At 43.1% G+C, this 15,691-nt stretch overlaps 1 protein-coding gene across 1 annotated transcript in view; it reads left to right on the forward strand.

Annotated features, from left to right (window-relative positions):
* Positions 1-15,691, forward strand: part of TMEFF2 (transmembrane protein with EGF like and two follistatin like domains 2) — a 124,595-nt gene that overhangs the window by 852 nt on the left and 108,052 nt on the right. Inside the window, exons 2-4 of the mRNA XM_021531360.3 lie at positions 755-864; positions 6,626-6,755; positions 9,492-9,518. Coding sequence (XP_021387035.2) covers positions 755-864; positions 6,626-6,755; positions 9,492-9,518 — 267 coding nt within the window. The remainder of the gene's footprint in view (positions 1-754; positions 865-6,625; positions 6,756-9,491; positions 9,519-15,691) is intronic.

The following is a 15,691-nucleotide window of genomic DNA, read 5'->3' on the forward strand; positions in this document are numbered from 1 at the left end:
CGCTGTGAGCTCTTCGTTTTTAAACATGTAGCGATACGGTTAAAGAGCATTCGGATGTTTTTTTTTAAAAAATCAATGGATTCAGATCTTAATGGGTTTGGAGTCTGATATAGCTGTTTTGTTTAGTATCTTGCCACTCGCTGTTGGAGTGGGAAGTCGGCTAGCGAAATCTGAAATTCATGCTTGTATTCGTGAACTGAATGTTCAGTCAGATCTGTTGGTTTTTCCTGGAGAATATGAAGGCAAAGAGCTCGGTTCACTCAGCGGCTCATGGGGATCCTGGCACTTCTCCTGTTAACTTAGAGGTCATCAATCTTCATTGGGATCAGGCAGACCATCACAGAAAACACACAGCCTGTTTGTCTTTATTATTGGGGGCTTTGTTGTGTCATGGGCTGGAGAAATTCCGATTTGGACTTTTGTCCAACAGATTTGTGATCGGATGGGGATAAGTTGATGACATTTCCAACCCAGAGCCATGAAATAGCATAATTACCGGGTGACTTTTGAGGAAACCGAGTCCGTGAAATAGAAAATAAAGTGTGTGAGGTAGTGGGGAATAAGAACTGAAACACCGAGGGAGAAACGAGAGGAAAAGTGAAAAGCTGAGGACAGGGAAGGACAAAAGGAAATCTGGACTCTATCAATTTCATCAACAAGGTTATTGTGCTGTGTGCATTCGAATGCAATCATCCCATATTGTTCCTCTTGCTAGACCAAAGCTGACTTTTTTCTCCCTCTCTTTACATTTGAGGTTACGATGACAGAGAAAATGATCTCTTTCTTTGCGACACCAATACCTGTAAATTTGATGGGGAGTGTTTAAGGATTGGAGACAGTGTGACTTGTGTCTGTCAGTTCAAGGTAAGAAGATTGATATTTCATTCTCTAATTCACTAATGAGAATACAAATCAAGGATCTCCCTTTATAAGCTATCACTTGGCAATTTATTTCTCTATGTGCAGAGAAGTTAGAGGGAAAACCTGGCAGCGTGTATAAAAGCTGGGAGGAGAACCAACTGGTGGCAAAAAGACTTAAGTTTCTCTGGGAAAACGCAGGTGCTGTGGCTTTAAATGTCCCTTTGGGTCTGCAGTTCCAGGTTGTGCATTTCTGGTTTTTCATCCCTGCCCTTTTAACAAGGATTTAGAGTCCTTTCTAAATTCATTTCTGATACAGATCATGGCTTATTGTATTCGGAGTTCTGATCTAGTTAAAGAAATGGATCTGTAATGTGCTTATGCAATATTTTCAGGAAGGGCTGCATAGTGACAATGTTTCTGCCTGTTTATCTGTCCAGCTGATCAGATTAAGGAGCAATCCCTCTGTTCCAAAATGATGAACTTCCTTTAGGTTTTATATAGTTTTAGGAGAGCTATTACTGAGTAGTAAGGGGTTTTCCTTCTATTTCTTCCCTCTTCCTCTCTCAGCTACATCTAAACCTCAGCCCTTCTCAAAGTCAGATGATTTCATTATGAAGGATTCTATTTAATGTTTTAGCTAACTCACAGAACAGCTGGTCTTTAAATAATGACCTGAATAGAAACCACACAAATTAAAGGAGTTTAAAGCATGTACCAGCACTGGGTTGTATGTGTGTTTATGCCCCAATGTTTTTCTGCATTTTAATGTGGATTGGTGAAGTTGTGAAACTTATGATGCCCATTTGACTGTTTACAGTAGAGCAGGCCAAATAGTGCACAGCTCAAGACTGGGCACATCTGTAATGACTATGCTAATATTGAGCTTTGATTCATGTTAAAGCATTGTAAGTATCATATGTATTTGTAGAGCCAAATGTGCCTTCGGAGATAAAACCTAAGTGATAAGTTCCTTCATTTTAAACAAGGAAGGAATTTTCTCTAATGAGAGCAAGACAGTAGTTCTTAAACACTTGTGTTAAGATGTTAGAAGGGAATTCATATTGACTGTGGGAGTCTTTTATTCTATTTGGAGTTTGCATGCAATCAAAAATTCAGTGTGAGAATGCTGTTTTGAGCATTTGCCTTGGCTCAGCAAATGCAGTGATATAAGGGTTATGGTCTGGTCTGTTTTATTTTTCTAAGAAGAATCTGTAAGGCAGTGAAAGGTCTGTGACTAGTCCCATTGCCTGGTGGTAAGCCAGGGCAGATGTTGTGCCATGAGTCTCTGGAACTTAGAGCAGCCACTGAGAGTGCTTGGGTCTTGTCTCTGGTCCCTGTGTCATGTTGACAATTGGTATAAAGAAGTGAACTCATAGCCTGGAGGGTGCAAATTCAGATGTTGATATTGGCAGGGAAGAAGGCTGTTTTCCCAAGGCAGGATGCTAATGCCTGGTGATTTGGGGTAAATGAAGCTAGGTAAACCTCTCCAGGCTGTGTGGTCCCCTCTTTGAGGGGTGAACAGTCTAAGTATGCTGAGTTTAGCAGTTCTGTAGTTGGCAGTTGAAACAGATTTAAGAAAATCAGGCAATTGGTATATGAATATGTAAATAAGATCAAAATAATGAGCTGGGCAATTGTGGGCCTGATCAGTAGGAAATGGGTTGAAATCAGCAGCAGTCTTTGGTGTCGCTGGCCTTTGGATCAGGCCCTGTAACCACTCGGAGCTCTTTGTCTAGCTGTGAGCCCTCAGTGGAGCCGCAGGGCTGCCTGTGACCTTGGAGGGCAAATGGCTTGTGGCTGATGCTGTGCCAGCGCTGCCCAGGGCTCTGTGGTGCCGGGGGTTTCTGTAGTCAAACGCCAGCGCTTTGATACGGGCAGAGCTTGGGGGGATGTTAGCTGCTCATGTAACATCAGTGGACGCTGTGACAAGCCAAAAAGAAGTGCCACTGGAGTAGAAAATTAATTTCTAGTGTGGTGTCTGAGGCTGGCTAAGTGAGGCAGAGCTGGCCAGGTAACTCATGTCACGAGTAAGGGGGGCCCCGTCAGAATTCAGGGCTCCCATTTCAGTGACAGCTCTTTGTGGGGATAGTGAGCAAATCAACAGCAGACTCCTCATCACTATAACTGTGTTTTATGTCTTCTTCAGAAATCTGAGAGAATAGACAAGGATAGAGAGCTCATTTTACCTCCATACTGATGAAAAGTCCTGGGCTGGCCAGCCTGTGTCATGAGGTGCTGAGAACATGGAAGTGGGGAGCAGGGCTTCTGCAAGTCTTTGTTTGGGTTTGTTCAATCCAGAATTACAGACACTTCATGTCTGCCCAAGTGGAGTTAAAATGAATTTATTTTTATTTGAACGGATGAATATGATCAGACTGCTCAGGAACACCCAAGTTAAGACTTCCAGCCCTGCAGAGCCAGCAGGCATGTGCTGAGAGAGAGGTTCATATTGGCTGGTTCTCTTGTCACAGTCTACCGTGACAGCTCTCAGTGGGACAAGTATTTTATTGACAAACACAATGTCCTGCAGACCCATCCCCCTGTGCAGGACAAGCCCAGACTTTGGTGCTGGAGGGAGGGAAGGCACTGGGACAGTGCTGGCTCCAGCAGGAGGGCTGAGCATGTGGGAAACCACCAGCCCTTCCTTTCCTCAGGCTCAGTGGGTCCAACAGAAGGTGTAGAGCTGTGCCAGCAGGCAAGTGGTTGGGGACATGGCTTGCTGGGGTCTGTACCTGTTTGCCCAAAGCCGTAGGTCTGGCAGCTGGACTCTTCCCTCTTACGTTTCATGAATGTATCAAAAAAATCTACCAGGTATTTCCATCAGTGTCTTTCCTCTTGAGTCACCATGCCTGTGGACAGTCACTGTTTTTTATGGGAGGAAGGACTCCTGTTTTCATGCATGTTGAGTCTTCCATGTGCTTCAGTGTTTGTGGAGCTGCAACATTCCCCTGTTCAGCTGAGCTGTTGGACATCACCTGTTCAACTTCCAGCTTCGTTATATTTCTGGAATATATTTTTGTGCTGCTTGGTTCAAGACGTGGGTGGCCTTTTAGAAGTAGCTGATCCATGAAAGTAGGAGGAGGTCAAGTTTTTAACAGTGTTCCCAGGAGGAGTAGTTACACAGGTTACCATTATCTTTAGGAAACAAACTGCTTGCTTTCAGTGTGCAGCAGTGATTCAGAGGCTCCAAAGATGGTTTGTGCCTGGCTGTGACAGTGGGCACTCGAGGCTGCAGGTGCTGAGGAAGGCAGCCTTTGACTGACACTTGATGGAATTGCTTGAGTCCATTCTCCTGCTCTACAGCTGTATGTTAAAAACTGGCACATGTAATATAGAAGTGAACAGTATGGCACTGTGCTGCTGGGTTTAGTGGGAGTTTTAACATGGATTTCCCTGATGGCTTGCTTAATTTACTCTGGGATGAAGAATCACCCCTACATCTAGGGCCTGGTCTAGTCAGCCCTAAACCAATGACGAAAACATGTCACTAGACTGACGGAACTGATATTCAACACCTGATACTCTCCAGCACTAGCAGGAAGTATTTTTGTGGTTGTGATGAGCTGTGAGTACAGGATTCAGCCTGGGCAAACACAAGAGTTTAGCTCTAGTGGGTTAGGAACCACCTGATGACCAACATCACAACCTTCACCTTGGTGGTCTTGTTTTCTTTCTTGGGTAACTTCCACTACAGTTTCCAGCTCAAAGCCAAGGCAGGATCCATATGGAAGATATCCCTCCCTTTGCTCTTTCTGGCTCCTGCCTTTTCCATCTGAATCCTAGTTTTCCAAAGGTGCTGGTAGAAAGAGTGGACTACTAATACTTCCTGGGATCCTGATACCTCTTGAATGCATTTTAAAAGTGCCTACCTCTGGTAGAAGTTCAGCCTAGTTCAAAGCACTCCTCTGTGTGCATTGGGATTTCACCCTTTATGTGGGGCTGTCTGGCCTTTCAGCTCTGCAGCTGAGTCCGTGTCAAAGATCGTCCCTTGCTCTGGGCAAAAGCAGCAGAGGAGCTGCCTTTGTGTTTCTCAGGCAGAAAAGTTGCCTCTGTGTTTCTTGGGCAAAGAATCCAACCTTGTTTCTACATGTAAGAAAGCCTGTTGAGATACTGCAGGCCAAATTCCTCACAAATCCTTGGGAGACAAGCAGATATTACACCTAAAGCAAGCATGATTTGATGCTTCATGCTTTAAAAAATATGCACAATTGTGTTAATTGTCCTGGTTATGTATTCCAGATCAGCCTCTAGCAATTGCTGTTGAGCTTCTGGATGAAGTTGGCATTTTATGCTTGAAACATTGCTCAGATTTGGAACATAATGCTGAAAATAGCCTAGAAACGTTTTTAATCAACAGTTTAAAATCTCTGCATGGAGGAACCCTTCGTGAGGAGCAGAAGAGAGGATTTCTACTGTTGTGGCTGCTGTTTTTCTTCCCTGTTCCGCGGGAAGAGGGTGCTGGGGGTGGGCAGCATCTTGGGAAGATTGAAGAGAATACAATGCAAAAGGAAAATGTCATTTGTTTTGGCCCAATCAAAATGTCACTCTGACCAACTATGAATAATTTCTTGGCAGCTGCTCTGTATGGAGGCCTGCAATTAATGCAATCTATGCAATTGTTTGTGTTAATCATTTCTGTAGTCGCTCAGTTTAAAGCATTTTTGATGTTAATATCCCTGATATTTCTGTTCTGTGTTTTACATTGTGCCCAACAAACACACCTCAGACATATTGTGCCATGATACAGCTAAATAGGATGTACGATTTCTTCTAAATTTTTACTTGGATTTAGGCAGAGGTGAGCATTTGTAAATAATAATTGTGATCATTCCATTTGTTCTAATTAAACAATGAGGCATACCAGGAGTAGGGTAATCACAAGATAATCATATCCCTGGTATAATTGCCATGTACTGGGCACATCCAAGTATTTCTAAGCCTCCAAGGATGATTATCTTGTGATAACTGCACCCCGTAGGTTGCCCAATCTTCAGTCTAAAATGAAAAGATTATTTTTTTTAAATGAACGAAAAGGGGCAAAACTGTCTTCCAGTGGTAGAGGAAATCAGGCAGAGCTCAGCAGGAGTTTGAGCCAAAGCAGGGGTGTGAGAAACTTCTGCACTGCCTGGGCTCGCTGCAGTGCTGCTGCTCCTGCCCACTGGCCACCGTGGGGAGAGCTTGGACCTGTGTGGCATCCCAGCTGCAGCTTGCCAGGAGCAGAAATGGCAGAAAGAGGGATGGGCTTTGATTGCTGGGGTCTCAGAAATAATTTCCCTCTGTCCAGTCAGTACTTGAAGAGTTAGACACACGCTTGTGTGTGTGTGTAGCACTGCAGGGGTGTGTGTGCAGGAGGAGGGGAAGAGAGAGCCTGTTCATTGCTGTTTGTCTGGAGCCATCCAATGGAAATAATACATAGGAGCTGGTATTGCAGATGTGAGGAGTCATTTGCCTTGCCTGTATTCCTTCCCTGGGAATGCCCCCTGCTCCTGCTGGCAGCCAGAGACCTCTCTGGGGCATCACTGAACACTCTGCCCATTCAGATTGCCTTTCCCCTAATCTCTTCAAATCTGATTTTTTCTTTTAAAACATACCCCTCCCTCTCCCCTGGTAGCTGTAAAGTTGAGAGAGGATTGTCAGTGTCCCTGTCTGCTGTTTTCCCAGGGTGTTTTAATGCTGGCAGGGAGCAGGGTGTGTGTGTGTGTGGGGTGCTGTGCCCCCTGTGCTCGTGTGACTAACGCTGCTGCTCTCTGTCCCTTGCCATCAGTGTAACAATGACTACGTGCCCGTGTGTGGCTCCAATGGTGACACCTACCAGAACGAGTGCTACTTGAAACAGGCTGCCTGCAAGCAGCAGAGTGAAATCCTGCTGGTGTCCGAGGGATCGTGTGCCACTGGTACGTACAACTCGCTCCAGGCTGCCTGCCAACCCTGCCACGCCCCCCAGGAAAATGGCCTGGGCATGGCAAAAACCATTTAAGTTCTTGCTTTGAATTCATTACTGGTTAATTTGTTTGGGGCATGAGAAGTCGCTGCCATCCTTCCCCTTTAAGTAACTTACTATAGGCTCACAGTCCCTGATGCACTGTACCCCTGGCACTGTTTGGAAGAGTACAGCACAGAAGTAGATTTGTTTTTTAATTTGTGTCTTGTGCTCCTGATCATCCTGTGCCCTGCCTACACTTCTGAGCTGATATGACAAGTGAACTGGTAGCAGATTAAGTGAGCAGATGTCTGATAAATGGGCATCTGGATTACCACAAACCTCTCCGTAATCTGGAGAGAGAGAACTGGAGCATTATTGCCTGCAATCCAGTTTCTTAGGTTTTTCCTTATCCTTGGAGGGCTAGATCCCCAGCTGGCATGATTCAACAGACCACTGGTTGTAATGAGTCCTGCCAAGTGATACCAGCTGAAGATTTAGTCCAAAGCACACGTAAGGAACAGGTCTGTGCCACAGGTGTTTTGTTCTGGACTTGAGAAAGCTGACTGGCGTGTGAGACAGCTTTCCTCAGCTCTGAGCCTCATGAGCTGTTGATATCTCAGCTGGTATGAAAATAGCTAGAAAGGTGAATGAGCAAAATCTGTCAGGAAAAGAAAAAACCAGTTGCTTATGTGCAGGAGTTCTTGATGTTTTTCTTTCGTGCTCGGTATCTGTTAGAGGTGGGCAGTGAAGTTAACTTGAAAAGAGCAGGAGTAAGCCTTTGTTCTTGAGAGAGTTCTTTAAACTTAAAGCAGAATTTTTTCTTGGCTGAGGATGGAGGAGTCAATAAAAAGTACATTAGACAAACTTTTTTCAGTGCTGTAATTTCATGTTTCATACACCTGAGAGAAAATAAACTCCTTTCTCTGGAAACGTTGTTCTTCTCTGAAGCTGTTACCTGACAATATTCAAGAAGAAAAAAACATATGCTGCATTTTTTTTGTCCATAAATTGGTATTAAATGGAGCTCAGGCTGACAAAACCTACTGTGGTGTAGGATTTGTTCAACTTAGTAAATTCTCTCAGCCCAGCAACCGGTCTTTTTGGTTCAAACTTTTTGATTAAAGGGATAATTTCAGTGCATTTCTACAACTTTTCTGAAACTTATTTGCCTGCTGGCAATGACTGTGTTGGCAGCGTTCTCTTTGAAACACAATGTGGATTTCAGAAAGAGAGAAGGAAAAAAAAGATGTTTTCCTGAAGTCTTGATTGAGGTCTTTGGCCTCTTTTCCCAAGGAGGAGCTCAATGGAGAAGGGAACAGCCATTTTCCTTAGGTTTTCCCTATGGGATGGGGCAGAGAGAGAGGGTGCTGAAGAGCCCCCAGCAGAGACCTGGGCTTCTGGAGCAGTGTCAGGGAGCAGCCCTTCTGCCCGGCCTGGCAGGGCTCTGGCCCTGAGGGGTTGGGCAGGAGGAGGAGCACTAGGTCCTTTTCCTGCAGAGAGCCAGGCACCCTGGTATCTCTCTGTGCCAGGCAGCTGATGGCGGGTGCTCATTTCCTTTTCTGTGCTGGGGAGATCTGGCACACCTGGAAAAGCAAAACTTGACAGAGCCACATGGGCAGTGTAGTGCAGACCTTTATTCCCTCTTCTTCAGTAGCTCATTTGGGAAAGAGCATCAGGACAAAGGATCAGAAGAGGAAAATCCAGGACTTGGTCATTGGGAAAACACTGCTATGTTCCTTTTCCAGCAACCTTTTGCAGCCTTGCTGAATAAATCTACCATTTTAAGCAATTCTTGCAACCAATTATTTAGCAAAGATTTTTCTTATCTTTCTTAGTTTTGAGCAGTGGTGGCATGTGCAAGTTCAGGTCCACCAGACCTCGCTGTCAGTAAATGAGATCTAAAGTTCACAGGGTACTTTCATCCCAAAGCAGCTGTGCCAAACTCCTTCTATTAATCTTGATGCTGATAAATGCATAACTGTTTCACTAAGGGGGAGGATAGGATGGCAGCCTCCCTCCCTTCCCTGCAGAATAAACTCCTCTTGGACATTATTTTTGGTAGCCCTGTGTGTGTGCATTTCCGTGCTTTGCCTTTCTTACTGAAGCGAAGCTCTGTGCCTGGCAATTTTGTGATGTACTTTCTAAATTTGTGACTCTCATCATTCCAGCCAACAAAATATTGAGCAGAGGAAAAAGAAAGCACACAGTTTTGAAACTCAGCAACAACCTTGAGAAAAATGGCATTTTAATAATTTACCTGAAGACTTTGAATAATAGTAATTTAATGGTTTATTCCAGCTAGTTATAATTTGATGAGATGTCCTGTTTCCTAAAGATAATGATACAAATTTACAAATGGGTTTTAAAATCTCTCCTTGGTGAGGATTTAGTAGTGACAACCAGTAACTTTGTACTGCTGTTGGGAACAAAGATTTATCTAAGTACAACAAAGCGAGGTGGAGACTTCTAACGACGTTGCAGCATTCTGTGGCTTAGGTTATTTTCATCTGATATAGAGGCTTGAAAGAAAAAAAACCAGAGAAAGATGGCTTGAGTGAATTACATTCAGATTAGATCTCGATAATTTACCCAGGGATGCCATCAAAGGCGAGGTACACTGTAGTACACTTCACTGAAGCCTTGCTTTGCATGCTCACAGCACATGCTGGAGCACATGAATATAAATTCCTTTCTGTTCTTTTCTCAGATGCTGGCTCAGGATCTGGGGACGGAGGTAAGAGCCCTCTTTTAATATCTCTGTTCTTATGTGTGCACACATTGTCTTACACAATTTCAGATTGTAAGTGGATATATTTTGCCATTTAAGTTCTTGCACTACATACTGTCTTTTGTTCAGCTCTGTCTTTGAAAAAAAACGGTATTTTGCATTTCAGTCAAGCTGGAACCTAATCATGACATGCTGTTTTCTAGGGAAATTCAGAAAGCTGTGTTACTTCTAATAGTACTTGGAATTATTCATAGGTTGTGCTAGGAGCTCTATCTCCATCTACTGTTACAGCTGCACTCATTTGTTTTATGTTTAGGGTAATATTTCTTTTGTTTTTAAAACATGAGCCAAACCCTTGGCTCCTCCTCACTGGAGGATTCAAGCCAAATATTTTGTGGTAGCAGAGAGCATTCTTTCAAAGATATGAAGAAATGTCACAGGGAAAGAACAATGTGTTTTTATAAGAACAGCAACAACAAAACTGAACGTGGAAATAGCCTGAGCCCTTTGTGGCGTGCAGGGGATACTGTAAAATGTAGGCAAAATAGCATTTAAGTTGGGGCTTATTTTATTGGTTTTTGGATGGTTTTCTTTGTCTTGGTGCAGTCATGATGGATTTGATTATCTGACATCTGTCGTTCTTGGAAGTATAAGTGCTGGGTCTGGGTAGTGCCCTGCTATGGGACAGGGAGTGACTTTTGGGGCTGGTAGGTCAGGCTTTTCTGGGCAGCCAGGGCTGGTCTGGGTAGCTTGGGAAGGCTGTCCTGGAGAGTTCCCCTCATTTCTGCCCCATCTCCCTGAATAAGGGCTGCCCCCAGGAGCTGAGCCAGCTTTTGGTGTGACATGGACAGCAGGGCTGGGCCCTGGTTTTATGGCTACTCCTGGCTGGATTCAGGTTTTTCAAATACAGCCAAGTTACTTGGCAAAGTATCCCCCAGTCCTTGTTTGATTTTGTTAACCAGGATATCAGTGAGTGCAGTGTGTATGGAAGGTATTTGTTTCACCTATGAAGTGGCCAACAACATGAGCATGAGGCACTTCAAGGGGCCTGATTTTCTGACATCAGAGTCAGGCTGCTTTCTGGAACTCAGGACACTTCAAGATGCTTCAAATCTGGCTCCCCAAAAACTGCAATGTGAAATATTGCTAGGTTTTTTTCCAGCTATTTTACTCTAAAGTTCTTTTAGATTGTCTTTTTAAAACCATTACACCAGAAAAATAGCTTGTTCAGTGCTTGCTAGAAATCTGCTATTTGATTTATATGTACAATAGGGTTTTCACACCTATGGTCAATAAATTGGTTTTCAAATGAATTTGCACAAAATTCATTATGCATGTACCAAGGAAGACAAAGTTTTCAGTTTGTTTTGTAACTTAAGAGATGGAAAAACAAACTTGGCCATTTTCTGAAAGTAATGAATTCCATTCTCAAAAAGCATAGGAGTTTAAAGGCATGATTTCCAAAGACTTTCATTTTGGAAGCTCAAGTTGACAGAAGATGAGCAGAGCAGGTACTTGGGGCTGACTGTGCAGGTAGTAAGGAAGCAGATTTGTGAAGGAGACAGAACCAAGTTGGTACATGTGTTTAAAGGTCTACAAAGCTGCCTTGTATTATTCAAGATTTAGTAGGCAGCTATGGCTGCTCTTGAAGTACAAAAGTATATTTATGTGCCCTGAGCTAAATCCATACAAGTAAATGTTGTCACTACATCACTCTTTACTAGACATGGTCTTGTTGTAAAAGCTGTAATAAATTTTGGATGTCATCACAGTAAGTCTTGTAAAATCCACTCCAGCAGTCATGAGTGGGACATGCTCCTATGAGAAACTCAAGGACTTAGGCAATCTTGTGTGGTTTCTGATTTTTCTTGAATTTTTTTTTTCTTATGCTTCTCCAAGCAGCTTTGGTTCACAGTGTAACCAGTGCAGCATCTTTTTTAGCAAAACTGCCACAGGGATGGTCCCAGCCAGCCAGCTGTGAGATAAGGCAACAAAATTTTCAACTGACTTGTATCTCTTGGTTGGATTTCTTTGGTCTGTTGAGGTACACATCTAGTAAGAAATTAACTCAAGTTGTGTTTTTCTGGTTCTTGGAACACTTCAAGTTTCCAGCTTTGAGGTGGTTTCCCCCATAACTGAGCACTTCAGCTCCCAGTACTGCTCCTCCTTCAGTGGAGTTGTCACATGGAAACTGTCATTGCTAGAGGGCTCAGAAATAGCTGGAAAAGGTTTGATGTGAGGTGTAGATAAGCAAACCATGTGGTGACACAAGCCTCCTTTTCTCAGGGAACTGGTCAGAGCATCAACAGAGCAGCCAGAGGCTGTGTTTTGCTGCCATGTTTTCCTTCTAGGTGTTCCCATCTGCATTTGCAGGGAAGTCTTCTCAATTCACTGTGTAAGATTTGGGGTTTTTTGCTTTCCTGTCATGGATGCTGAGATCAGAGGGGTCTCAGCTTTTCAGCACTTTAATGATCTTTCCAGAGGTGATTTAATCCTCGTTTATGCAGCAGTAACATACAAAAGTCCCCTTATTTGTAAAGTGATGAGGGAATCTTAATCTCATTTCATTAGTGAGCCCTTAGCATATACTTTTGGGGATATCCAGTAGATGGGTAGGACAGTAGGTGTTCAAATTTCTTACTGCAGAAGACCTTTTTCCCTGTAAATGAAGATGAAAAATGCAGAATCAAGAGCCATTTCAGTGTTTTGATTGCAGAAGCTGGGAGTGTGGTGTGGAATTATTTAAAAACCCACATCCCAGAAAGATACTAATCAGAAAGCCAGAAAGGATGAATGTGAAAGACTTTATACAGAGAGTAATTTAAAGAGATTCCATTCATTTTCATCTATGCCGTTCTCTAGACAACTGGGTTTTTTTAGAACCCAATGATTCATGTTTTGGTCTTGAGCAGCTTTATAATGAATTCTTGCTCGTTTCCTGGCTTCCTTCTAACAGCAACAAACTCAAGATGCAGTATTTCATTATAGCTCCTAATGGGCTAAGAACATCTCTCCTCGGTTTCATTTTCACGCTGAGCACTTCTGTGCCCTGCCTGCATTGTCTGCAGGCCCAGCTCTGTTGATTGCCTTTCATTCACAGGCTGCTGGATTCACTGAAGGTGACTGTCACCCTGGGTGTTGCTGTGACCCCCAGCAGGGCAGTGCATAAGCACCTACCTTGAATTCACTTTACAGCCTCCTTCAATTTCCATTCAAAACCTAATGACTTCAGTGGGAATTCTATGGGGCCTTGGGTATGCAGATCTTATCCTAGTTTGACTTTTATGTTAATTTTTTATGATCTAGACTAAAGCAAAATTAAATCAAACGAGTGATAATTCATCAATATCATCATCACTGTTTATTTTACAGTAGCATCTAGAGGTGCTAATTCTAAGATTAGGACTCAGGGTGGTACACTGACACTGTGAAGCAGTTCTTCACAGAAGGGAAGAGAATAAAAACTGCGAAGCAGAGCCTGGGTATTCAAGCTGGGCAAGGGCTGGAAGCTGCATCACATTCCAGTGTCTGACCTGGGAAAAGCACATGTTGCTTCAGAGCCAGCTCAGTGCTGGGGCTTTTGAACCCCAGTGCTTGTCAGCAAGCCCGTGTGACATCCTGACAGAATCAGAGATTATGCTGCTCTTAAACTTATTCCTGATCTGTTAGACAAACCTGAAAGCCAGCAACCTTAAAGCCACCTCCTTTCCCCCCATCTCTTGCTTTGTGTGTGTATTCTAAGGATGAGCATGGCTTGTTTGTTTGTTCATTCTTTCAATTTATCCCTTCAATCTTAGCCAGAAAAAAATGAAGCCCTGCAGCTTTTTGTAGGTGCCAACATGTAGATTTAATGATAGATTTTGTATTCTGGTCTGCCTTTCCTGTTGACTTAGAGATGTGTGAATAAACACATACATATTATAAATCTATATGGAGCAGTAGTCATCTTTAAACACTAACCCAGAGAAAATAGGCAGGAAAATTTAACACTTTGGAGCCCATGTTATTTATAAAGGCAAACCATAATGCAGCATGTATATGCTTTTTTTTTTTTCCCTTTAAACAACAGGTAAATGTCTACTTTGACCCAATTGCCTTTGCATTTTCTCCTTACTGGTTTTGAATGGCTTACTTGAATTCAGCAGCTCTGCTGCTTTTGCAGTGATTTCCTTTTCTGCTTTATTACATTGTTGATTGATGGGCAGGGCTATGTAGAACACGCTGCATATTGCTGTAAACACTGTCCTAGCGATCACACTTGAGCCAAAATACACCATAAAACCTGGAGTGTATATTGGTTTGAATGAAGCAGTGTATAAAATGCAGTGCTGATAAACACACACATACACACATGTTCTCAATAAAGGGGAGGATACTCTGACTGTTGGAGTTTAACCTTGGAAGAAAGGGAATTCATATTTTGAGCTGCAGATTCTTTTCCTGGGTGTAATAGGTGATTTAAGTTTCCCTCATGTGAATTCAGAATATCTGCTGACCCCATGTGCGATTGTCAACTGCAATAAGGAAACAGGAAAGCTTCTTCTACTCTAATTTGATTTGGGAGGTATAATTTAAAGCAGCATCAGAAGGTACAGAATCAGCTACAGCAACGTGCACCGACTGGGTAAATACCTCTGGAGGGAATGTTTAAATCTTAAATGATTGACCTGACTGTGGCTGGTCAAATATGTCTCCTTTGTTAAACGGGTTTTTACCTTGTTAACCTCAGCATGGCACTGAGCCCAAACCAATAAGCTCTCTGAAAGGCCGGGTTTATTAGCTCAGGCTCTTCATGTCCTGACATGATTACATGACTTCCAGTTCAGGGCTGGTGCCCATCTGACCTATATAAGAGTTAGGTCAGGGAAAGGCAGTTCATGTCTCTTTGTGGCCTTTAAAAATTAGGAAAGGATGAAGTTCCCATATGTTTTTGTTGACTAGAAGAGAAACACTTGGGCATTCATGAGTGCTGGACTCCTAGACCCCTGCCAGGGGCATTTTGTGCTGGGTAAGATGCATTAGCCATTTTGGAGAAATCTTAGGAAGTATGGAGATGACAGGAATACCTGTTTTCGGACTCCTCTTGGGCTCTCATTTAAGCTAAGTACTGAGCTCATCAACCCTGCTAGGCTGAGATGCTTGAGCAAATCCCCATAGCTCCTAGAAACTTTCCAGGGTTTTAAAGTACCAACCCTGGGAGATGGTGGGCTTGGATTGCCTGTGTTTTGCCTGTGTTTTGCCTGTGTTTTGCCTGTGTTTTGCCTGTGTTTTGCTTGCTGCTTCTGAAGCTGGGATGCAAGCATGCAGTGAAAAGTGCTGTGTTTTCTACCTGTGCTTGCTGTGTTATTGATGGGCAGCAGTCCTTGCTGTGCTCTTGGTCCCATCAAGCAGACACTGAGAAATGCCACAGGGAAGAGTTTTGACAGGCAGTGAATGATTTGTGGCCCATTTTCAGCCGTTCATGCAAAGCTGAAGAAAATGAATAGGAGATGCCATGAAAATCCACAGACTTGTGTAGGCAAGAAGTATGAATGACGTTCATTCATAGCCTCTTTCCTGCATTATGCAATCCTTTAGGTTTTTGGCACTTTGTGTAAGTAGTTCAGAGCCACACAGGGATTCTATGAATGGAAGATGTTCACCTACATCAAAAAATACTGAGGATGCCCTGGTTTTGCTTTAGAAGTCAAAATTGCTTCTCTGCATAGAAACAGAGAAAAAAAATCCAAAATATGCCAGCTAATCATGTGCAATCTGTAAATCCACTAATAACTAAGTCATCAAATCATCAAACAAATCCTATGATACTCCAGCAAACAGATTAAAAAAAGCAGTGCCCGATCACAAATACTCGTTTATTGGTCTGTTATTGTAAACACAGCAAGAGAGAGATGTAGTGGTCTAGATTTGTCTGCTACATCTCTGTAAACCTGGATTAATTTTCTTTGTGACAACTGTGGAGTCACTAGAGATTAGCCGTGATGACAGTGAGAGGCAGATCTGGCCCACTGTTTTGCTTTTTTGTGCAGGGAGTTCTTCCACAGAGGAAAATAATGGTTTTTAAGCTTTCAAATGGCTCCTACAAGCTTGCTACAAACACCTTCCTTCATGGATCAGGAGCATGTGTTCAAGCACATGCTTTGTTTTCATCACATGCTTAAATGCCATTGACTTTTAAA

This window comes from Lonchura striata, chromosome 7 (genome assembly GCF_050655825.1).
Source record: "Lonchura striata isolate lonStrDom1 chromosome 7, ASM5065582v1, whole genome shotgun sequence".
NCBI classification, from domain to species: domain Eukaryota; kingdom Metazoa; phylum Chordata; class Aves; order Passeriformes; family Estrildidae; genus Lonchura; species Lonchura striata.